This window comes from Lichenostomus cassidix, chromosome 4 (assembly GCF_008360975.1).
Source record: "Lichenostomus cassidix isolate B80296 chromosome 4, HeHo_3.0, whole genome shotgun sequence".
NCBI lineage: Eukaryota > Metazoa > Chordata > Aves > Passeriformes > Meliphagidae > Lichenostomus > Lichenostomus cassidix.
In genome coordinates, this window is record NC_139484.1 from 32,958,806 (window position 1) to 32,984,747 (window position 25,942).

Consider the following 25,942-nt stretch of genomic DNA (forward strand, 5'->3'; position numbering starts at 1 on the left):
TGGTAGGAATTCTAGTGATCCTGGCACAAAATTTTATTCTCTGGCTTGATATATTTTAAACTCATATAGTAGGAATGGCCTCTGCATTTGCATTTGTGGTATTGGTTTATGAAAATTGAGTGGTAGTGCTAACATATTTTTCAAAAAATAGGTCTAAAGCCAAGTAAGAAAGGTCAGCTTCAAGCTGGAAGACTCACAGAAAAGGTTTTCGATAGGAACAGCAAAGGGAATGTGCTGTTTTCAAAATGGTTTTTGATAAGTTATGGGAAAGTGCATGCAGTAAAGTTGGTGATGCCAGCAGGGGTCTGAATTTCGTAGCTGGACCAGTACATATGTCTGTTAAGAGACCTTCAAAGTGAAATATTTTTATTGTATTGCTATGGTCTGTGTTGTTAAAACAGTGAACTTCTGTGTATTCCATCAAAATTTGGATTGGATATATGACTGAACTTTTATTTTGGACAATGTTATACAGAGAAACCGAAAGTAACATGGAAAAAAAAATAAAAGCAGTTAATAAGATAGGTTATCATGCTTTATAATTTCTACTTTTACCCACTCATTGTTTATGATTTCCATGTTAAATAATAGAAAATTCCAATAAGATAGACTTACCAAAAATAGTGACTTTGATTTTAGTTCTATTTTTGAAGCATGGAGAATGGGAAAAATCCATTTACCAAATGGAAAACAATGTAATCTTTAGAAAGAAAGGTTATTTTCATACTCCTGTGCTGGAACTAATAATATTCGATTCCAAACATGAAAAAACCACATTTGTTGTTCTAGTGGCAATTGCCGAGCAAATGTTTTTGTGGCGGTGCATGAAGCTTTGCTGATACTGGGGGCTACAGGTGCTCTTTGTAGAGCAGCAGTGCTCCAGAAATGCCCTGGGGCAGCTTTTGGGGGTGGGGTGGGAGATGCTGTGCCACACTGGGTCCTACCAGGTGGGGTTTGGTTATCACCAGTAGTGAGCACTGCTCTTTGGTCAGTACAGGCTGGCAAATGAGAACAAAGACACTTGCATTTTGCCTTTCAGGTTTTTTGTTAGCACTGAAAAATCCCTGTGGAGTTAGCAGAGTGCCTTATTTCCTTCAGATATTTGTCTCATTTTATCAAGATATCTTGTTTTAGTGCAAATCCAGTAAATACCTCTTAAGGTATCACAAATTGCCAAAGATAGATGGGATCAATCAAGTTACTCAGGCATAGGACTGGGAATATAAGTATTGGTTTGCATAACTCAGAAGCTTTTGGTGTTTCCTTCCAAATGGACTGAACTGTTGCAGGTGGAGTAAAACTGATACTTGTTTTGTAAGTTTTTGTTTTAATCTCCTAAAATCCATACTCCCTAGTTCTTTAATTTACTGTGCTTTCTGAAGATATATAGGAACCTGGCAATCCTTTCCATCCAGTCTTGAGCTCTAAGGTTCTAGCTCACTTTCTCTAAGTCACAGAAATGTGAAGTACCCTTTGTCAAAGCCAAACAAAGATTTCAGAAAAAAAATCCAACTCCCAAGTCCCTCCTGCCAATTTCAGCTCTGATGCCTTAAGTTGCTCCAGTATGCTTTCCTGTCCTGACAGATGTTCCTCCCATGTTTTATGAAAACAAATGAAATCATTTTAGCACATGAAGATGTCTTCTGTTCTCAGACTTTGTGTTAGGTCATTTACTGCTCTCTGAAGTGTCCCTCGTGCATTCATGATTTTCTAACACATTTGTCAAAGCTAAAAGCTTTTGAGATGCCACAAAGACAGTTTTCTGGTACATGCACAACCCAAAGCTATGCTGCTTACTTTTGTCTGCCATGAAAAAACATATCCTGTAGTACAGGATTTTTCTTTTTTCTTTCCTTTTTTTTTTCTTTTTCACATTATGTCTTGTAGATTGCATGACAATTTTCTGTCTGTCCCTTTTCTGCCTTATATCTTATTTAGGTATTTGTTAGTTCTAAGATTAATGTGTCAGTCCTTCAGTTGAAAACGAGTATGAAATTTCTAAAAGATTCTGGTGAAATATTTCTACTGATTGTACTAAAAAGCTTACTGTCTTTAAATATTGTGCTTTTTTTCCTCTTCAGGGGTAGAAAGAAATGTACTTTCAGAACTAGTGCAAGAATAATTAATAAACCACAAATGTCACTGATTTTCACAGTTGTGAAGGTGCTGCTAATTGACACTTTTACAGATTAATTTTTATATGGCATTTGGATGAATTGTCCACTTAAATGTATTTGTACCAGTGATAGTAATATTATGATAAAATTATCTTCTATTGGGATCCAGTTTCTTGGGGAATACTTTATAATGGAATAACTTACGATTTTCACAGCAGGGCTGTGATATTACAGCTCTCTAATAACTGAAGCAGTATTCATGCTACCAATACACAATCTGAACTCTTGTCTTCCTAAAAGAGCTTCAAACAGATTAGTTTTTATAAAATGACAGTCTGTGGACATTTTAGTTGTGAACAGAAAATTCCAAACACAGGGAGTGACCCTATGAGGATCATTCACTTGAAATCTTATCTGTCCCAGATTACACTGTATTATTTGAGCACTCTCATATTGAAAGACCAGTGCCTTAAACAGCACCGCTTTAAAGCACTGGCTCAGCAAATCCTTCTGTTTTGTTCTTTATTAGGAATTCTATTTTCAGTTATTCTTTTGTTAACTTGGGGAAACACTTTAAACAAGCATGTGTACTGACACAATTGGTACGTGAGAAACGTGGACATTAAGGATTATGTTTTACAGACCAGAATTCATATGAGAAGAGATAGTGGGTAGAAGAAAGCATATGTTTTGTATGCCTGGCTTTTTTTTTTCCTCCCACATGTGGAACACAAGTCTCTCAAATATTTACAGGCGTATGCCTTTTGATAATATAGTATTTGTCTCCAGCACCATGTCCAAAAGTGAAATTAAAATGTTTCTTAAACACAGTAATAATACATATGATCTACCCAAGGGGTAAGTGATACAGTGACATGTTTTCTGACTGCCCTTTACTTGGTCAAGTGCTTTTCCTTGGTTTTCTGCATATTCATGTTTATTTCTCAATTGTTTGCTTTGAAAGCATAGAAGAATAAAGAAAGAAGATCATCTAGGATATAAAGAACCTATTAAAATTCTCAATTTCCTAAAACGTTATTAGTCAAGGAAATTCGAAATATTAGACCCTTAATGCCATAGGCTAAACTGCAGTCCTCTGAAAAGGGTAATATTTAATTTGGCATATTTGCTCTGAATGTTAGCTATATTAAATATTTGTATTTTCTCTGAGCTTGAAAGAAGCTTAGTATTTTCAGCATCTTGTGTAATTCCTATTTCCAGAGATATATTAAGAGGTTATTTGAGGTCACCACTGTGTTGCTGTCAAAAGACACAGCCTTCATAGCCAGCAGACCATATTAGCCCAGGGTGAGCTGGCTAGAAACATCATGTTTGGCTCATGTACTTTGTTTCAGCTGCTGAATTGTATTGAAGGACATCTGAAAATACTCTGAGACTAATTTAGGCAGTAACATCTTTATTAATTAAGAAACGAATCCATTAAAAAAAAATGAAATACTTAGTATCTGTCTTCTCTGCATTCATGCAAACAGCAGCTGCAATTAAGAGTGTTGTAGTTGAAAAGGAAGAAGCAGAGTCTGCGAGTGGGATGGCAAATGGACCCTGGTGTGGTGTTCCTGCTAACATATGGGCTGCTATTATAAAGGAGCACGAGAAATCTGGTGGTAAGCAGTACATAAGGAGCTGCAGTGGCTTAATGAAGGCAAGATGGGAAGAATAATAGACATGGAGAACAAGTCAGGATCTGTTATTTGAACGGGTCCTTTAGTATTTCAGTTTGACTTGTAAACTAAAATGCCCTATAAAATGAGGATCAGCATGAGACTGACTTTATGGAAATGGAAAGCCTAACGGAAGTATACCTGTTTGCTTGCTTTTAAGATTTGTGAGATTCTTAAACCTTCACAGCTACCATTTTACACCACAGAATGGTCTGTATTAAAATTCATGGGACTCAGGTGTTTTTCACCATAGGATTGATTTTATCTTAATTTGCTTGTGATGCATTAGCCTGATAATCAGCTACAAACAAGTAGCAAACTGTAAGTCCATATGGAAATCCCACTGTAAATATGCACAATTTAACCTCATCACTTTGGTGGCAGCTTGGGGGTGGCAATAGTGGTTGCAGCCTCTCAAGTTTGGGTATAAAGACAGTCTTGCAAAGAAACTATAGGGACAGGAGAAAGCTGAAATGGTGTATTTTTTTATTGTCCTCTCCCCTACCTCCCCTGCTGAAGTTATGTGGATGACACTTGAGTTACAACTGTGCCAAGAACTAGGAAATGAGTAAGTGTGGACTCAGTGCCATAATTCTCCTCAGAATGGGGCGGAGATTGTGCTGGCTTGCAGCAGAGTACTTGCAAAAGGCTAATACTCTTTACTGGCTAAAAACAAGGATTTAAAAAAGCTTTAAGCAGATATGTTGAATGGTGCTTTTCAAGAGCAAACAAATAAATGCACACATGAAATGAGGTTTTATTGTATCCATCAGGAGGCAGAATATTGCAATGATTGTATAAGTTCTGTCTCAAGTATGCTCATGGCTAAAATTGCTCAGAATATTAGTCTCTGTAAGAATCAGAGCTATGGAATATTAAATTCTAATTAATAACTCAATATTAGACATTGGATAACATCAGTGCTTTTCCACTGTACATTTACTGTCACTTCAGTAACTCTGAGGATAATTTTTCACTTTCTCTTTTACTTGCTGTGTCCAAAAAATAATCAGCAGCTGTGCAGAGTCTCCATGGGAAAATAAAACCCAACCTCTTAAATTAAAAATGCAGGGAGGGGTGGGGGGAAGGAAACAGTATTCAGAGACAAGCAAGCAAAATAGTTGTAATGCATGAGACTCATAATTTCTATTTTAAATGATTACATGAATTGGATAATAGAGAGTTAAGCAATCAGGCTTCAACTTTTTAGCTTTATTGACTAAACTTTGTACTCTGGTAAGGAAAAAGTGTGGTAGAAGACAACTATTGAATATGAAGACAGGAATATAGAATTGCCTTGGTCCAATACTCCAAACTCACTGTATTAAGCACTGGATCACTGCCAAAACAAGCAGCATTAAGAGCTATTTAGTCTCCTTCCTTGTCTTTTCTGCAGAGCCAAGTCACAGAATGATGTGCTATAATAGGAGATAGAGTGACTTAAGTGAGGTTCATGACAAAAATGATGGAAACGGGAAGCTGCAGCTGATAATGAAAATCACTTCTGAAACCTATAATAAGGGTTTATTTATATATAGTTTAATAATTCTCCATGTTTAAATATAAGATGATGGAAATAGAGCAACTTTTATTTCATGTGGTATGATGACAACCTTGATCCTGAATGCCAGATAATCCCTTAGATATGCACGTTACTTTCTGTGCCATTTGGCTTTCTGTATAAATCTTTGGTTGCATTTAATGATTATTCAGGATTTTCTGTTTTAGAGGTACTACTTTAGCCTACTTGGGATTTTATGTCTGTGAGAAAATGAAATAGATTTTTTTCATTTCCCATAGATGAGGAAAAGGTACAGAAGGGGAGGATTTCTGCACGTATCAGTGCTGCTTTACTGGAACATTATTGTGACATGCTTATTATATTCTAATACCAAGTTATAAAAAAAAATTGTGTAAATCTGTGGCCTGTTATTGTCATAGCAGAACAAAATTACTAAGGGAGTTATCTCCCTTATTGTCGAGTTCCTTATCCACTTCTACTCCATAGTAACAACCTGTAACACTAGAAGAAAGATGTTATAGTTGTGGAATTTCTTGAAGACTGGTATTGCCAAAGCTAGTCTATTTAGGTGTAAATGTTCTATTAATTTTTCTTCTTCATTTTTGAAAGGGATTTTATTCTCCAAAATCCTTATGATTCAATAATACCCTAGTTCCACTGAATGGATTGGAACTTACCTTTTTTCTTTTCTAAAAAAGGGAAAAACATATAAAGGATTTTACCTCTACCTTTTGAAATAAAAACATCTAGGCAGGTCCTGAAATTATCTTTGTCATTTCAATTCTTCCACTTCACTAAAATTGTTCTCTCTTAAAAAAAACCCCAAAAAGTTAAAGTTCATTACAGATGGCTAAAGTTATATGGAATATTTTTCTGGGAGGTATTGAAAAACACCTGAAGGACAAAGCAGGCATTGGTCACAGCCAGCATGGCTTCATGTTGTTAATCATGTGAAAAAAAAAATTTTGCAAGCTATGGTACTTCACTTAAAAGATGTATAATTTATTTTATGAAATGAGAGAAGCTATTTTGATCTGAAATTTAGACATTTTGAGGAAAACAAAAGCTGTAAAACACCATGTGCACTATACAAAATTCTGGAAAAAGTAGATGCGGTTGATTAATATGGGTGTACATGCAAAGAATAAAATAGTATGTTTAATATTTTGGCTTGTGCCATGCATTAACAGTTAGCTTGTAATTCACTTAGTTTGTGCTGCAATTCTGTTTTCCTGGTGTTTGAATTAAAATGTCTAAGACTTGTCTCTTTTGGGGAGGCCTTGTAGCAGCTGCTGTATCTCTCTCAGCCCTAAGAGCTATTTCATGTAGGTGGCACACTCAGACTGAAAACTTTTTTCCAACAAAGATTTTTCTCCATTCACCTATATGTGGCTTATTTTTGAAGATATAAATTTACCCATTCTCTAAATAACTGAATTAATTAAAATCTGTTCTTAGTTTCAGAACAAATTATTTTTTTTTCTTTCCAGTTTTATATGTTTATGACTTTTCACTATTTAAAAAAAGATTTCACTTTAAGAGTGATAGTTTTGCCTCATGGAGTCTGCTATTTCTACTGTAAAAAAGCTTAGCCATATAATTAATTTTGTAGATCTTGACCCTAAGGCTATCCAGGATAATGGAGTTTCAAAGTAAAATGAAGGTGGATATTATGGCATCATAGTGGTCACAGAGGACTAACTGGGGTTATTATGACTGTTGTGATGTTATAGATCCAAATTTGCCCCCTGGTGTATTTTTCTAGCCTCATTAATAAAGCTAACTACGGCAGAAGAAGTCAGTGTTTGCAGGTGTCTGGGGACGGCAAAAAAAGCCTCATGACCTGTCAGCCTTCTTTTCCTATGCCAGGAATCACAGTCATTTATCACTAAATTGAAGTGCAGCTAATACTGCTGCAATGATTTCTGCTAGGGGTGACATGCACCCTTCCTAGGGGCAGGGAGAATTGTTTTTTCCACTCCCTCTTCTATTTTGGTGGCAGGAGTAACAGGCCCAGGAAATTAGGGTGTTCTTGCATGTGGTTTTATATAAATCAGGTCAGCATTTGCTGTGGTAATAAACATTAGCTCTGATTGCCCTATATTTTTGGCACTCATGGATCTTCCCAAGAGTCACTGGTTTCTTGCTATGACTTTCCTTTCAAAGTGGTTAATAACTGCTCTGAAGAAAGGCTCATGTTTCAATTTATTTTTTATTAAGCTTCTGACTATTTCTGCATACTAAAAACTCAAAATAGTAGAAAATAATAATAAAAAATATGAATAGTAGGATGGATAAATGGGTGTCCTTAAGATTATTTCTCTCTAGGTTTGTTTTGCCAATGTCTGACCTGATGCAGTCATCAGTGGTGAAGAAAGTTCTTTTTGTAGCTCCTTGTTTTGCCAGCGGTGTGCAGACACCTTTACTGTTTGCTGAGCAGTGTCCTCTGTGTTCAGTTCAGTGGCTAACCCATTATAGGAAGAATAGATTTTACCAGCTGCAAAGCATGTATGGTGTTGATGATGATCTTGCATAAAAAAAGAAAATAGTTACTGAAAGTCAGGAATCTTGCCAGGTTGAGCAGGTTAACCAAGAACGAAACCTTTCACAGAGCAGCTCTTGCAATATTGGAGAGCCTGTCCTCAAAACACCTTTCAGTAAATTTAGGAGTGAAACTTGTCCTTTTACCTAAGATTGCAACTTCTGTCAGAGTTGTCTTTGCGTTTTTACGTTCTATTTCTTTTTATTGTACTAATTCTAAAGAAATATGAAAATCGTCACTAAAAACAAAGCAGAAGGAAAACTAAATTGGAAAAGTAATTATTTTGAAATTAGAAATGGGGAGTTCCCTACTGTATGCTGTTTATTTTCCCTGTCTTGTTCTCATATTAATGATTTCTAAGACAAGTGTATTGCACCTGAATACCCCAATAGGGATGTTGCCTTGCCAGCATTCTACCTATAAATGTGAACACATGGTCAAAGGAAGGAAGGAAGCCAAAAGCTTTGTGTGTGGGGAACACAGGGAGAATTTCTAGGGGTGGATGGCATGAGACGCTGACATGGTGAGCTGTAGGTAATGCTGTCGACATGTAAATAGTGTCATAGAAGATTTGAGTAAATTGCATTAAAACTTGTGCTTCTAAGGCTACATTGCTACCACATCCAGGCCAGCTGATTTCAGGATAACTTTGTGTGTCTATATGAGCTGTTGTCAAGGGATGCCACGTTCAAAAGAATGGAGGAATGACACTGTAACTGGTGTACAGTACGGTTTAAAGTAATCTGCCATCATTATTTTCTTTTCTGATAGAAGTGGAAATGATACATTCCTTAGGGAAAAGGGTTTTCTGATTGGGAGTTTGAAGAGTGGATTTGAAAAATAGAATTGGTATGAGTGTTGATGAACTTGATATTTTATATGATTTATGTGGAAACATGGAAGCAGCCTGTCAGAGGTGTTACATCTCTTTTCAGGTGTGTCTGTGTGAGCTTTTTCAAGTAAATAAGTTATTTCAGTATACCTGTTATTTCAATAACAATTGTTTATAGTTGTGTAGATTTGAAAATGCTGCATGGTGAAATTCATGAAGTAGCTAACGTTTTTATGAGTTTGTGAAAATAGGCTGCCTTGGTCTTTTATTTAATGCTGTTTAAGTTTCACTTAATTCTTCCCTTTTCTGTCATATTTTTGTCAAATAAAAAGGCAAATTGATTTGGATAATTATTCAACACTCAATTAAATTAACCTTACCTTGAAAGTTTTGTGAGAGCTGTATGGTAACATGGAAATTTATTACACAGTTACAACAGAAGGTAGAATTCAGGATGAACAATGATCTAGAGAGTTCAAGGTATGGTGTGCAGTGTCATGCTTGTGGCTATGCACAAGATCTTTTGCTGTTTATTTGCCCTGTCTTGTTCTCACTTTGAAAATTTCTGAGAAAAGTGCATTGCAGCTGAAAATCTTGGAAAGACTGAAATAATTTGAAGACAATGGTAATACAGAATAAGGTTAATTATAGTAGCATATCTTGTTTTCCTTGTAATGAGATAAAATTGCTTTACTTGCTTAGCTTCAATCTTTCCTTTTTCTGTTCATAGTTAGAGGCAGTTATGTAAGTTGTGAATGGATTGTATGGACTAAAGTGACTCACCAAGATGGAATATAGTGCACATAGCTGTGTTGTTACAGGGAAGTACTCAATGACTCAGCTCTGGAAGAGTCTGCTAATTAGAACTGCTGTACATGTGGGTTTAGATTGATATCTGCCCTGAAGCTGGCCAGCACACTTTCAGACACCTATTACTGCATGAATTAGGGGTCAGACTTCTCTTTGAGTTGTGTGTCCACCTCCTATTGAAGGATGTTGAAGGAGCTTTTCAGATTTCCTTGCTGTGTCTTGCAGTCAACTAATATTTTTTGTTGTCCATTCTTGACAGCTTCTGTGAAAGGGATGAAGCACAAACTTTCTGTGCTTTCCACTCCCAGTAGCATACCAAAATTTGAGACTTCACTTTTGAAATGCCTTCTAGTATTGCCTTAATCCTTTCATTGGTATCTTCTCAGTACAGGAGTAATCCCCCTGTCAAAATTCTGCTTCTGCTCACCAGACAAGAGAACACCTGTATGGCTAATCACAGTTTATATCTCAGTTTGAGCAGGTCTTAGTTGAACATGCTTCTAGCTGCAAAGTCATCAGAGCAAATCAGGTCCTGGGGATGGTTTCTGGGTGGTTTTGGTCTCTGCTGGGTTGCTGAGTGCTCCTGACCTACCCCAAGGTTAAGCTGGTTTTCTTCTGCTATGCTGCTGTGCTGTAGGGACAAACACCAGCAATATTGACTTACTTGCATTTTGTATATTGTTACTAATACTGGTATGAATGCTGGCAGGAACATATTTTATTAAAAATGGCTACTTATGATTTGAGTTTTAAAAAGCAGTAATTGTAGGAGAAATTCTGAATGAAGCTTGAAGTAGATAATTTTGTTATTGCAATTAGAAGAATATACTCCTTTCAGTACTTTGCAGACTTACATGCTAATTGATATTTCAAATCCTAGAACGAGCTATTCTGCTACATATTGCAGCCCCATGGTATTTAGCAAATAATTTCTTCTTGCCAGCCATCTTGAAAGTTGAGAAAGATGTTTTTATTCTTATTGTATATGCTTATTGACTCATACCATGTGTGTATATCTGGAAACCTAAAATACTTTTAATCTCTTTTTTGAAAATTATTTTATGAATTCATTTATTTTCTGTCCTTAGTAGCATATTTTATTCCCTTAGAATACTGGATATTTTTTGTGGTGATGGTCATTTTGGGAGAGAGTAGATTACCAAAGAGAGGTTTGCAGATGAATACTAATTATTTATCATGAAATAGTAGATCTTGTTACAAGTAGTAGAGTGTGGCTGTAGTTCCTGTGCTTGGTCTGTAGTTTATAGATCATCTTATTTTTCCTTTCCATTAATATGGTTTTTGTGACAATATTAAGGTGTGATTCTCTGGATGGAAAATACCTTTTACAACCTACTTATTTTCCTGTTTGTTTTCCTGCTTATGAGCTGATTGTTTACAGGTAGCAAACATAGCTGCTTTACATGGCAATGTTTTCTCTTTTTAAATAAAATAAGATGCTTTTAAGGTGCTGTTTAACTGAGAGCTTTTGAGTTGTGGGAAAGCAAAACTGCATCTGCTAGTTAAGCATCTTCTCTATTTTAACAGCTCCACAAAAATCCTTCTCTGCTGTTACAGCAAAGCATGCATTTACTGCATAAACAGTTTTTGTCCACCTTTCTGAAACTAATGTGTGTGTTTTCTCTGTTGAATTTGTGTAAGTTCATAATGTTGTGGCCATATAAAACATGTAAAAAGCCATAAAACAAATAAAACCAACTGGCATGAAATTTGGAATGACAGGGCATTGTCTTTATCAACTATCAGACAAAAAGATTAATTTTCCTTTTTTTAAAAAACCGTTATATAATAAAAGATATTTGAAATGCTTTTTCTCTGCAATTAATACTGTCTCAGATTTTTAACAGATATTTCTTAAATTTATTGTCCATCTTGCATTTAAAAATTAAAGGAAGAATCTATCTGTTAAATCAAGATTTTTTTGATCACTGAATAGGTAGGATAAGAGATAACATGAGGTATATTAAAGTTCTGTCCAGATCACTTTAAAAGTTTTTCTATCCATTTGTTTCGGTTTTGTTTTCTTGCCTAGTCAATTGATTATCAGATTCTTATTAATTTTCCAGATGAAACTTGTGAATTAAATAAGTGTGAGAAATGAGGGAACAGCTGAACTGGTGAATTCTGTCAGAAGTTCCTTAGAGGGAGCTATTCTAAAGCTCTTAATCCGAACATGCTCTCAGCAAAGCCTTTAATATCATGCCTTGCATACCCAAACAATCCTCTGCTTGCTTTCTGTAGCATTAAGATTGGTTTGTGACATGATGAAGTGTTCACAGTGACTTCTTCAGATGGTTTCAGGCCATAAAAATTTTAAGGCAGGAGATAAAGCTATGGTCTTCTCTTGTTACAAAGTAGTTTGACACTTAAACTGGCTTTCAAGAAATTAAAGGATACTTTTAGTAATTATGGGAGATAATTTTTTAACTTTTTTTGGATAATTCAGGTTAGGTTGTGCTTTAGGCTTTGAAGGGCAGAATTAATATTCAGTGCAGAACTTTCATCAGAAACAAAGGTGTAATTTTGAAAAACAGTTATCAGCTCCCTTTTTGTCTCAGTTGCTGATTGCTTGGACTACATTGAAATTAAAGAGCATCCAATTAACTGTTGTTTCTTTTGCTAGGTAAAGTTAAATTCAGAAGATCAGAGGTCTAGTTCAGTAGAAGTAAAGTGACACATATTAGATTGTTGCTAAAGTCAGATGGAATCATTTTATGAAGGTTTCTGTTTTGTCATGTTTGTTGCCTTCTGCAAAACAGGATTGCCTTGAATAAAAAGAACCAGTGGCCTGAAGAAAGTTCCAAACTTTCCATTATATTTTAATCAAATAATCTTATATATTTTTGTCTTTAGTGTTTAGTTATATTTCTTTAGTATGTCAGAGTATGTGGCTGCTATTGGTCACGTAGTTTGCTTGTTTACAGTTACGTGACACTTGCATCAGCACTTATTATTAAATTACTGTGGTTAAATTATCAGTGAACTCAACCTTGTCCTTGGTTGCTAATCAAAAACTAGCTAATGGTCCAGATGTTTAAGAAAAATAGTTTTCTTTTCCTTTCTAGTGCAACAGACAAAGTTACTACACACTGCCTGAACTCTAAGGTATATTTTACATATGTACACACAAATTCTATACTTTCATGTCAAAGTCACAGGAACTGGTATTTCTATTTGTATTTTCATCTTTAAGGGAACATTACTGCAGTGAAGTGGTAAAAGTGATAAAGATGCATCACCAGGACTAGGGCAGATATTTTCCAATTTTTTTCTACTTTATTGTTAGTGTGAAATTTTATTTGCTTTGGGTTTTATTCTTTATACATCAGTATTACATACAGAAACCAAAGTGATTTCTGCAAATGCATTCCTGTCAGTGGGCTATTTTTTACATCCATTGTTAATTTGGAATCTTCCTTTTGTTTACTCTCACTATCACCAGGAAAGAATATTGGGCTTGCTGGTAAGCTTTAGCACTTCCTTGAGTTTGGTGTGGGCAAACTGTGTGGCCTCTGCTGGGGCACGCGGTGTCTTTATAGACAGAAATGTTCATAGTTTCTTCCTTTTACTACTTTCTGTTCAGTTTGTTGAAGTTTGCAGTATTTCCATGTGCTTATACAGTGGTCCCTGTTATGACTGGCATTTAAGAGAAGCCTCTAGAAGGTGTTTATAAAAGTAAATAATATTTAACTCAACCAGATGAGACTACTGACTTCCTTTACTGCTCAAAACGCTGATAATTTGAGATTTTGTTTTCCTAGAAGCTTAAGGGAACGTCTAGAGCTGTCACTAGCTTTGTCTCTTGATGTCATGGTAAAACCACCACTGGTGAGAACAGGTTGTCTAGAGGAATGATGCTGCCAGTGTGTCCAATGTGAGCATGAGAACAGTGACCCTTGGAAGGATAGTGTTCCGGAATGTGCTAGGACTCATTAGTTTCAGTAATGGTCGAAATACTTGTGGTTTCTAAGAAACATTATCTTGTGTAGAAAAATCATGTGCATGGAAATATTAATGTGTGGGGGAGACATAAGATGTTATGTTTTTAACTGAAAATGTTCATTTTAAATTTCATTTATAATTTCATTATTAACACTCTGTAGATGATCTGGGGAGGGGTTAAAGGTTTTTTACAAGGCAGACTAAAGACATATTCAAAGTAATATCTCCTGGTTACCTTGTGTTCAAGAGAAATAATGTAAGTTGGAGGAAGCAATACAATATCTTGGAATTATTTAAAAATACCTATTATTTTGCTTAAATAAAAACTCTTTTATATGGATTTGATTAATCACCAATGAATGGGAGCATCACATTCTGAGAAACAGGCAACTTTTGCAGCAACATTAAACTACTGAGAGAATGTTATCTGATGTATGGTCTTTAAAATGTGGTATAAAAAACAGCTGGAGAAAAAGAATACAATCAACAATAGTGTTTGGGGTCAGTTCAAACAGAAGAAGACCAGAGAGACTGATTTGGTAACAGATGGACTTTGGACTAGGGTTTAGTTGTGTGGAAGTGATGAAAGTAGTTTGCTGTAGAGCTGTGTCACAAGCAACCAAGCAGTTGGTGATGTCTGCCAGGATGGGGGAAAGAAGGAAAGGAGATGAAGGTGACACCAAGATTGAACCCCGGGGTTTTGTGACTCTGAAGGAACAAATAATAGAGCTATTGACAGAGGGAGTAGGAAAAGGAGGAGTTGGATAAAGATGGTAAACAACCACTTCAGCTCCTGTTAATTTATACATGCTCTGTTGACTTCATTCACAGCAATTGAGAATATGGCTGTTAATTCAGCTTTAGTGCTAAGTTTGAATTGGCAGGGAGATCTCTGGATAAAATCTCAGCAAAAATAGGCAGAGATGAAAGTTTGAGGTTATAGATCCTGAATTCTGTGAAGAGGGATTGTGTCATGGTCCACTGAGTTGTAGAGGTAGCTTAGGAAAGGTGAGTTACCTATGCAAAAGTCAAAAAGAAAAAACCTGACAGAAAATACAGCAAAAGAAAAGAGAGAAAGAGAAATCCACCAAAAAGGCCAAAGGAATGTTAAAAAGAGACTGGACCTTTGAAAAGTAAAGGATTTGAAAGCATCCTAATAGTGAAATTAACTCCAAAAGGAAAGCATACAAATAAACTGAGAGGAAAATACAAAATAAAGGGTGTTTTTTTTTCTCAGAAAACAGTTACAATTAAATATCTCAGATAAACATAATGTAATATAGAAAGGAATTGAAGTGTAGTAAAAACTCTTTTGAATAATTCCCATTTTCAGAAAGATGATAGGAGATGTAAAAGTTGTGTTTTCTCAGAAGTGTTCATACTTGATTTCATAGTTGAAATGTTCACATCTCAGTGCCTTTTATGCTTTGTTGTGTTTACTTAGAGAAAACCACATGCTAAAAATTATTAATGGAATGACAATACATTTAAATTATTTCATTTAAGTAAAGTGCTAAGAAACCAAATAGACTAAGATTTTGAAATAAGTTGACTCTTGCTAGGTAGTGTTCTTCCTTTTTCATATAAAATTGTAGGTCACTAAGGAAATATATGTGATGTAAATATGTGTTATATACTTTCCCAAGGGTTGTAAACATGGGATTATATTCTTCAGGTTGGCTTTATTGTCCAAATAATTCTTTCATTAAATTGAGCTCTTTTTTATTTAAAGCTGTCTTTTGGGGAGATATTGCCTTAGATGATGAAGACTTAAAAATCTTTCAAATTGACAGGACGATTGATCTTACGCAGCACTCCAACGAAAGACTTGGCCATAACACAGGTATGCTTTTTCAAGCTTGTTTTAACTTACTTTTCCTCTTAGTTAATTCTGCATAGAAGGCAATCTCTGCTTTAAATGTGGAAAGTCTGTAAAATGCCTTGGATAACATTCGTTTACACTTAGAAAAGTTATTGGACAAAGACTATTAATTCACTTTAGGGAAAAGAGAAGGAAAAAATTTAATTTTATTCCAGCATTTCTGTTTAAAAATATCTTGTTGAACTGAGGAGCAGAAACTGGTAGGAACCGTGGTCTACTCTGCAGGTGGTTGTGTGGGAAAGGAAATTGTACAAAGCTTTGACTTCATCACTGACACTTCCTGATAGCAGAGCCCAAACACACTATGGAGAACATAAGTGGTATCCTGGAGGCAAAATTGGAAGCCTTGCATTACACCACTCCTTTTGCTCTTTTTACTGTTTCATTCTGCTCTGCACCAGATCTAGAAGAAACACTAGAACATATCATCCTTGCTAGATTTGCCTTGTCTAAAAACCAACTATTTATTTGAAGTTTTAATACATGTTTCTATGCTGTTGTTAACATACAATGCATTAGCATGAGAAACTGCAATCTGATTAGCAGAGACAGCTGGATATTCAGACAGATAGATAAAGAGATTTTATTTATGTGTAAATATGTCTGTTTGCAAGAGAAAACATAATCCATGCCTAAATAGATGTCTGTCTAGTGTCTAAAAATTTTTATGCTTTTAGGCTGTGATTTCGAAATTGACAACTGAGAATTTGTGAACTTTCAGGTTATGATACAAAAAAAAGAAAACCAGCTTCCTTAGGAAAAGTCTGAAAAAAGTGATACTAGAAAATGTATAAATGTATGATTGAAAATTGTTTTAAATTAAGGATGTTTTATATATTCCTGAAGTGAGCTACCATAACTTATTCCTGATATATGGAAAAAAATTCACACCAAACAAGCAATTTTAAATATAAGCTTTCAATATTGATATATTCTAAAATATTTTTACTCTTTCTAGGTAGATGCTGTGATTAAAGTGTTTTTATGACAACTTGAAAATTTATTTTATCTCCTTTTACATCCACTCTTTTTTCCAAGACAGGAAAACTTTTGATCATCTCTAGATCTAGACAGAATTTTAAAATGTTAATAGAGTCAGTGGTCTCCCTGTTTCCCACTCCCCCAAACAAATAGTTTTAATTGCCTTTGAAGGTATTTCAGGCACTAACTGTGTTGAAAAAGTGTAGAACAACATTGGTCGTTTCCCTTTAAAGTCTATGCGGTCAAGAGATTTCTTTGGCTTGTTGACTCCTTTTTATTTTTACTTTCCTACTTTTTCTTTTTAACTGCAAAATTATTTTTTTTTAATTACCACAGAAAGAATATACATTTCTAAGCAGTTTTAAAATTACACTTAATAGTCTATTACTTAGTTTTTAGTTTCTTACATGTTTTGTGATATGCACGTTATCTTTTCTTGTGGATGTCCTATTCAGGACATTGAACCACCCTGTTAAGTACTACTAATGCCTTTGGATCAGTTTTTTTCACCTTTATCGCACAAGAGCAGTCAATGCGACTGTGATGATCAGCTGGGCTAAACTGGAGAACAAACCTTCTTAAGTTCATGACTTCATAATTGTTCTCAGTGAGCCCTCAGCATTCTTGATCTTTCCAAAAAGAGCATTGGAGAAGTCAATTTTGCACTTCACATATATAATTAATTTTTTCAAATTTACAACATTCTTGATGCATAAACTAGGAGTTTAGCCTGTTGTTGCAAACTGCACAGCCTAGTGTGCTTGTCTCCCCCTAATTCCAAAAGAGCAAATTGCCAACTAGCTACCTAATATTAGGTGTCAACTGGAAAATGAATAAAAGGAATGGTAGGTATCTGTAATCTAGTGAACAAAATTTGATCTTAGTTACAGATACAATGGCAATTAATTGTATTCTTGATTTCTGAGCACCTTCTGTTGCTGGTGTTTGCAAACTAAAGGTGACATCAGGTAGAAGGATTAGATACTTGGTCGTAAACCATCAAGATGAAGCGGTGGAGTCACAGTTGTTATTGTGACTCAAATTAAAATCCTGAGGCTCACAGGCTCTGATTCATATTATGTGACTGCTACTTTTTATGAGGATTATCTGCCTGGATTTGGAGGGTCAGATAACCTGTGAGTTTCTTGGAGTATGGCTCTGTCATTTTATCTGTCATTTCATCCAAGCAAAATGCATAATCACTGTAAACAGAAACAACAGTAAAGGTGATAACATTTTTATATGCGTATTATTGTAAGTCCAAACTGCCAAAAGTATCTTACTTCTCCAGCCTGAATTATGAGAAGATGCAGCAACAGAGAATTAAAACTTTCTTAGTCTATGTGGCTTGGCAAGGCTGCATGTGATTCATATAAGACAGTTTAGTTAAGTGAGATACTTTTTCTTTGGTTTTTCACTTAATAAAATACACAGGATGCAATAAGACAGAAATGAGTGTTTAGGGGGTTTTATTCCCCCTAGAAATATAGTATAATAGTTTCATTAAGTAACTAATGGATTCTTTAGTTAACAAAACTAATGGTTTTGTGTTACGTTTGACAGTTGATACTTCTAATGATTTTTTAAATATTCAACTGGAAGGCTTAGCTATAAGCCTTATTTTATGAAATGAACGTTAAGATGAGAGACAACTACATTAATGATGATCAATGTTATATCTTCTGCAGTTTATGTTATAGTTACCTTGTAACTTGTTGGAAAGGAATGTGTTGAACTATTACCTCATCTATCTAAAATGTTTTTAAAAATTTGGAAAATTTTTCTCAGGGGAGCCAGCAACTATGTGACAGTGTAATCCAAATAATTAGGCACATTGTTATTCACTGAGCAGCCACACACTCACTTGCCTAATATGGAATTTTCTCATCTGTAATATGATTTCAACTTGCTGTTTAATAAATATGTTTTCTCCATAAATAGTGAAAGTTTTAATGGAAGTTTGCAAAAGGTCTCTTCAGTGGCAGTTGGAGGTGTCAGTAATCTGTTTATTTCCATCTTTTTACTTTTTCAGTTGTAAAAGTAGTTTAGAAACTTGCTTGTCCTATAACAGATTGTGAATTGTAAAGTACAACCTTCTGCAAACTTGTAAAATCACAAAACTTTCTGAACAATTCTGAATGATTAAATTGACTCTTGTAGTGTTGTCAGTGTTCTTGCTTCTTGTTGACTGGTGTTTGAAAAGCCACTTGTAGCCATGAAAGGTTTATGTGTGAAGGGAGTATGTGGCACACTATACACAGTGAATCCAGAAATGTCTGTAAATGGCGTGGTAAACATTAAAATAAACTACTTCCTAGCTTAGTTTTTCACTGACTGCTGAAACTACACAGACATATATGTATATTTACCTGCCAGGTGTGAGTGCAATATACACCAGCATGTGATATTTCAAAGCCTTTAGAGTGCATTGATATCTATTTGCATGCTAGCAAAGAAAAACAAATATTTCATGGAAGAATCAGCCATATTAAGTTTGCATTAGTTTTGTTGGGTTTGTTTGTTTGTTTGTTTTCTGACAAAACTTTGGCTGTTTGCTTTTTCTCTTTCCCCTCCTTTGAAATGAGAAAATAATGGCATGTATTCAGGAAATTTCTTTGAGAGTAAGCCTTTTCGCTGTCAATCCATATGGCTCTGAGGGTGTCAAGGTCACCAGGAAGAAAAAAGCTCCAAATAATAATTAGATGATGTAATTGCCATGACTTGCCCAAATAACAAAGACATGTTGGCTTACATTCATGGAATGCATATTAAAAAAATTTCACCTAATGTTTTTATTGCATTGTCAAGAATACTTGAAATGTTTTTATGGAAATTATTGAAAAATATGAAGCTTTCTTTAGGATGCCTCTCTAGGCTAATAAATTGCTGTAAGTGTAAAATTCCATGGTTTTACCTTTTGAAAATTCCTGTCTTTTTTTTCTTATCTTTTTAAAGGTGGCTTTGGAGAGCATGGAGTGTCAAAAAAACGCAGTGCCCTCTATCAGCTTATAGAGAGGATAAGAAGATTTGGCTCTGGTATTTTCACTGTTTAAATTAGCAAGTCGCCTGATGTGATAGCGTATCATGAACATTAATGATGATAGTACTTTAACACTTTAAAGCCTTTCTGTATTACTATTGGCATAAACAAATTATAAAATAAATAGTGCAAGAGCAGTAATGAAGAGATTAGCTCTTTGTTCCATTTTCTTAGAGTTCTTCTTCCAGCATGAAATCTGAAAGCTAAAATACATAGTTTTAAATGTCATATTAAAAACTGCTTAACTTTGTTTTATGGCTGTTTTCACAGTTATCAGCTTAACTAATATCAATAGAGTGTCTTTTCATTGCAAGTAGACTGTGCTGAAAAGCTGTTAATTTGGTTTGTTTCTGACTTTTTTCTGGATCCAGGTGGGGCATTCTGATGATTCATACTGTGTTTGAAGGATATATGATGTGTTGTGCTGAACAAGCATATTTTTATACTAATCATGCACTTGTCAGTATGAATGTAGTTGAATTGAGCCAGCTATAGAAGTGGAATCCCCACTAATTCTGGCTGAGTTTACTCTCTGTATTTGATGCAAGAAGACATCACTTTAATGTCATGTGAAACCTCAGCCTCAAAAAGGAAAATATATGAAACTCCATTGTAATTGCACCGCATTGTGTTTATCAGAGCATGGTAACTGCCTTTGCAGATGTGCTTTGATATAGAATCTTAATTCTTTAAAAGAGATTTAGAAGTTTACTATTGCATAAATTCTTGTCATCTTTTGTGTGCAATTTGGCATAAATTTCTTGCTTAGACCTCTAAAGAGCACCAATGAAAAGAATTTGGAATGGTAAAATGTCTGGATAAACAAGTGATGTGGTTCAGTAATGACTGTGTACTAAGTGTAAAAATAGATTGTCTGTAAAATGTCTGCCTGTATTGTAGACACTATGTGCAATTTCTTGTGTAATTCTCATTTGCACACTCATTTAATTACAAGGATAAATTATTTGCTTTACCTGTTTTTGGTGGGGGTTTTTTTGGGGGATTCTTTCTTTTAACTCTGGAATTTTCTGTTTAATTCCTGATATAATTTAAGTTACATGCTGGTTGTCACAAAGGCAGGCTTTTCTTCCCATGTATCAGAGTTTGTCCTTTCTGTGTGCTGTAGCTTCTTCCTTTTCTTCCTATTGCTGCTCTCTCAGCCCTGGGGCTATGCCAAGATTCCTTACCATGACTCTGCCCTGGAATCCTCCCTCATTCTGGCACAGTCATTAACACTCAAATGCTGCTGGTGTCACAGGGGATTCTCACAGAGGGAAAATGTAGTCTGCCATGAGGAGTAAGGCTTCAACTGCACTGAGTAGGATTTGTTAACCACCTTTTGAAGGATCCATTTTAATCAGCTGCCCAGATCTGCAAGCTAATTTATAAATTGTTCAGAAGAAACGCCTGTTGTGGTGTACAAGTCCTTGTCTAACTATCCTTATCCTTTTCTGTTCTCACAGTAAGTTTCAGCTGATTTAGCAATTCCAGCCATGAGTAATACCTACCCATGGGCTTTTGAAAGTTAGTTTCTGAAAAATGTATGGATTTCTTTTTGTCCAGTGCTTTAAAGATGGTCCTGTACTTGCTTTTTCCAGATCATACAATAAAAATGAAAGGGATAGTGGATGCCTCAAAGCCTTACTTTGAGTGTTTCATTCTTTGCTGGAAAAAAATCCTCATTTCTTTAAAAAAAACTAGACCAAAACAAAAGCCAGAAAAAAGAAACCCAAAAAACACCACCAAAACCACAGGGAGTGTGATTTCTTAAAACATTTTTATTAAATGAGAAAATTTAGATGCAATTACGCAATGCACATTTCAGTTGATAAACATATGTGCAAGATTGTTATTCTAGACATATTAAAAAAGTGACGATTGAGACTTCAACTCTTTCTCAGACAACTAAGTAATGATAGATTGTCACATAACAGTGATGTCCCACTCTTAAAGGACGTAAAGAAACAATCTGAGTTTGACCTGCTGGAAAATAATTGCTCTCTTGTTTTCATGTGTGACTGTGATCACATTCAGTGTTTTAATTATCATTGCAGGTTTTGAACAAAATAATACATCTAAAGGAAGAACTACTGTAAAATTCTCAGGGAAAAATGAGAAAAACCGATTTCCCAGAGCTGCTACATCACGAACAGAAAGAATATGGCCAGGTGGTGTCATTCCATATGTAATAGGTGGAAATTTCACTGGTAAGCTTTGTGCGTTGGATGAAAAGAGGAAAGATAATTTTTTTAAAAATAGCCTTAGTTTTTTGGGGTTTTTTTTTAATTTTTAAATGTGGAGTCATGCTACGGAAGTCAGTAGAAGGGTTTCTGTTGGAACAGGCCTGAAGTACACATTTTGAAAATATTAGTCATACTTAATTCTTTTCAAAGGCAAGCTACATGATAAAAAATGTATAACTATGTTATAGAGACGGAAACCTCTATTTCTTTACCTAATATTTCTTGTTGCATATTTCTTTCCATGAGCCTAAGTAACAGAATGTCAAGGAATCTTTTTCTCTTTTTTAACGCACTATATTTAGCGCAAGAGTGTCTCCAATTTAATGGGTGTGACATGTATTCTTCTAAACTGATTTCACTTAACAAACTGACTCAAATGTGTTTTGTCATTCCTCAGTTTGGTTTTCATATGGGTACACACAGACATTTTATGCAACATGAAGAAAGACTGGCTACCCTATATATAGGATTCTTAGCAGAAAACTGTAGAACAAGTTTAAAACATTTGTTATCCTTGAAAAATGTAAATGGATCAATGTCAATGTGGATGTAAGAGATAATTTAAAACAAAAATGGAGCAAGGAAAGCAAAGAGATATGGAAAAAATGTATGAAATAACATTTATTGAACATGATAATACAGAGAACCAAAAGAAAGGTGCAATTGTTCACACGTTGTGTGTGTATGGAGAAACCAGTCATTCCTTTCCACCTGGCAGCAACAGTCAAGCTTTCAGTTTGGGTATTTACATAGTACTGTAGCAAATGTGACCTTTGCTTTAGGATTACTGTCTTCTGAAACAATTGTAGTAAACTAAATGAAAGCACCGTATTAAAGATTTTGCCTCTTTCATAAAGAAAGATAAATTCTAAAGCTTAGAAAGCACTGCGTAAAGATAAAAGAAAAGGGCAAGATGGGATGGAATAACCTTTATTTTTTAGAATCTGATGTGATTTGAACTTGTTATTTTTACGAAATTCAGGGTTTGATTTTTTGTTTGTTTAATTATCCTATGTTGTAACCTGCAAGGTGAGTGTGTTTCTGTTGGCAAATTCTTGCCAAATAATACTCTTCTTTGTGGATTTTCAGCTCAGAAGCAATACAGCTCTATTCTCACTTGCTGCCTCTGTCAATAAGCCTTGTCTTCTGTCATGCAATGAAATTACATTGCTCTGCTCTCTGAAGCACTGTATACTAGCTGGCTTTGTGTTCTGTGCTGAGAGTTGGCCTGGCTCCTTCTGCATCTGGGGGATAGTTCTGACCTTTCCTGGATGTATTTCTCATTTTTAAAGCAAATATCTAGGTGTTCTTAGCATCTTACCAAATTCTGAGTTTCACACTTTTGATGGATCATTGTTTTCTGAGAGATTTTAGTGCAAAGAAGGGGGCACTGGTCCCTGTTCATGGCAGCCTGATTTTAATAAAATGTTTTTTACTGGTAGGCTTATTTACATGGCTTGGATTAAACTGGTTTCCAGACTTGAAGGCTGTAAGATTTTTTTTTCTTTTTTTCTTCCATTCTACTAGATAGATAGCTATGATCTGGGCTTAATCAATTTTGCTTGTTCTTTTTCTTTCTGTTCTTTTTGTTTTCTCCCCCAGTGTGGTTCACTTGATAATTTCATCTGGGAAATCGCTTAGCAAATGTTATGCTGATGCAGGTACATAAGCAATGCTGTATTTCTTCTGCTGTCTTTCTCTGGTGTAACAGAGTTGTGGTCTTTATTGCAGGTTTTATATTCACTATTTCCCAAGTATCAGCCCCCTTGCAGGCACATTTGTTATGATGAACTGATGGCCTCAGTATCCCTTTAGCTGGAATCTTGCCCTACATGGGACTAGTGGGACACCCAGGGGTTCATGGTTCCTTCCAGGCTATTATTCCTAGTATTGGTGGTAAGGAGGAAGCTGCAGTCACGATCATCTCTGTTTGAATCTCCCCCAATTGCTGTTGCAGGCACGCAGCGCGCCATGTTCAAGCAGGCCATGCGGCACTGGGAGAAGTACACGTGCGTCACGTTCATCGAGCGCAGCGATGAGGAGAGCTATATTGTATTTACCTACAGACCCTGTGGGTAAGCGTGCACCTACGGGAGCAGATACTCCTGCTTTCAGCCTTTGGTCGTGTTTGTCGGCTTTGCACTTATAAGGGGATAAATACTTCACAGGAAAATGAAGAGATCATTACTGCATTTAAGTGATAACATGGGTTCTGCTTGGCTTTTAAGGTTGTTGAAACTGGTGTGTGTGGTACCTTTTTGAAGTTGCACCTCTTTTGTCTATTTCTACATAAAGTTATCTTGCTATATGTACACGTAGATATGAGACTTTTATTTTTGGGTTTCTGTTATGCTTCCAATATTCATATGTATTGTTCAAAAGGTATTTCAGGTTTATTATTTCTTTATTCTTAGCTTTCTCTATGTCACGTATTTACTGCTGAATTATGTATAGAAATCTATCCCATATCCTTTTTCTAGCTAAATTGTTGTTAGCTGTAACTTTGACTCTCGTATTGCTACACTATCCTTGCCCAGATTTGTTTGACCACCAAATTTATGGCCATTTTGCAAATTCCTTCTTCTAGGTCACTGATGTGTAAAAGTGAACAGAACAGGTTTTATTACTCATGAGTGCAGCTTTTCATTAATCACCATATTCCATCTTCGGATATTAGTGCTCACAAATGCCTCAGTCAGCTATGTTTGATATTTATTCCACTCAGAATTCTTAATTTTATATAGTGCTCAGTGAACTTCCTAAGTGCACCATGTTCATTTCCCAAGAAGAGGACTCACTGCTTGTGGAAATTCTGTACTTCTGACAGTCACCTCCTGTTTGGATTGTAGGCTCTGCAGTGAACGGCTCTCTGTCTTACTGACTTCCTGATCATTGAGCCCTTTGCTTGTCTACTTTTGAATTGTAACAGGATAAGGAGGTGAAAAAAAGGTTTGGGGACCTCCTTGCATTAAAGGAATGATCCTGAATGTATTTGATTTATAGCCGCTAAAATTACATGTAGAACTATCCTTTTAAAGTACCCATGGTATTCTTAAGATATAGGACAACATCATAAAACCTACTCCTAGGCTACTTTTGAAAGGTATTGCCTTTGCCTCTGAAAGTCTCTGAGCCGCAGATCCTTGCAGCTGGGGAGCTTATTCTGTGGTTTCCTGTCATGTTCTTGTGCCACTGTAGGTCTGCTGTAGGGCCCTCTTAGAAACAGTGCCATATGAAATGGACTTTTGTTCTGAGCCAGAGTGGATATTATTTTAGCTAACATAACCTGTAGGATAGGATTCACCCATAAAATTGGATTCAGGGATACTGAAAAACAGCTGGAAAAGAAATGGGAAGCAGAAAATAATCATGATGGCTCCCTTGAACTCACAAAGGCAGAAAGCAATTTAAACAGAAGAGTGTGAAAGATGTGTTTTCAGGCATTTTGGAAAGAGAATTATGGGGTTATCTGCCAAATGTAAATTCTACATCTTCAAAATACTTAAAGCCAAATGACAGAAAATCTCTCCAGCCAAAGAGCTGTTCCTGAGACTGGTTGATGCTTCATGAGATCAAATCACTTTAGAGGGAAGGCTGGATTATAACCAGCTTTAACCAGAAGGTTGGGATATACTACGTATCTACCTCCAAAGTCTATATTGTTCTTTATCATTCATGTTGTTTTATTGAAGGGTACTTTGCAAAATACAAATAATTTACAAAGGCTGTAACAAGTTCAAAATAAAAAAATAGAAGAGTGTGGCTATGAAAAGCTCATCATTGATGAAATAAAGCCATGCCAAACAGAAGGGGCAGCTGAATGATTTTTCTGGGTGTCCACAAGTTGTTTCAGGAAGATATGTTCTCTGGGTGAGCAGGAACTGTACACTACCCACCAGCATCCAGTGCTGATGTAGGATTTTCCACGGAAAGAGCCCAGACTAAAGTGACACCAAACCAACTAAAAACACTTTCTGCTACACAGCCAGTTGCATTGAAATTAATCTTCAGTCCTTTCCCATGGCACCCTGCTGTGTTGGTTTGTTAGCACATTGTGTCAGTATTGTTTGTACTACCATGGCAGCTAACATTCACAGATGACGGAGACTTTATTGTACTTAGCACTGTTGAAATTAAAAACTAAATGATAAACCCTGCCCCAAAGAGCACATAGTCAAAACATAACACATTAAATGGAGCAAAGAGGATAGTCATATATGTGGAGATTCAGGTGGCAGTATCTACAAAAGTCTCATATGACAGCATTAGCACGCTAGCAAGTGAAGTGTTACTGAGCCTCTGTAAACAATAGGGATATTTTGGAGTGT

The 25,942-nt window shown here is 35.6% G+C and overlaps 1 protein-coding gene across 2 annotated transcripts in view; it reads left to right on the plus strand.

Moving 5' to 3' along the window:
- Positions 1–25,942, plus strand: part of TLL1 (tolloid like 1) — a 123,942-nt gene that overhangs the window by 40,231 nt on the left and 57,769 nt on the right. Inside the window, exons 2-5 of one of the 2 annotated variants that reach the window (XM_085058636.1) lie at positions 15,201–15,311; positions 19,287–19,367; positions 21,426–21,578; positions 23,572–23,689. In XM_085058636.1, the coding sequence (XP_084914762.1) occupies positions 15,201–15,311; positions 19,287–19,367; positions 21,426–21,578; positions 23,572–23,689 (463 nt within the window). The remainder of the gene's footprint in view (positions 1–15,200; positions 15,312–19,286; positions 19,368–21,425; positions 21,579–23,571; positions 23,690–25,942) is intronic. The other variant, XM_085058637.1, reaches the window with a different exon arrangement.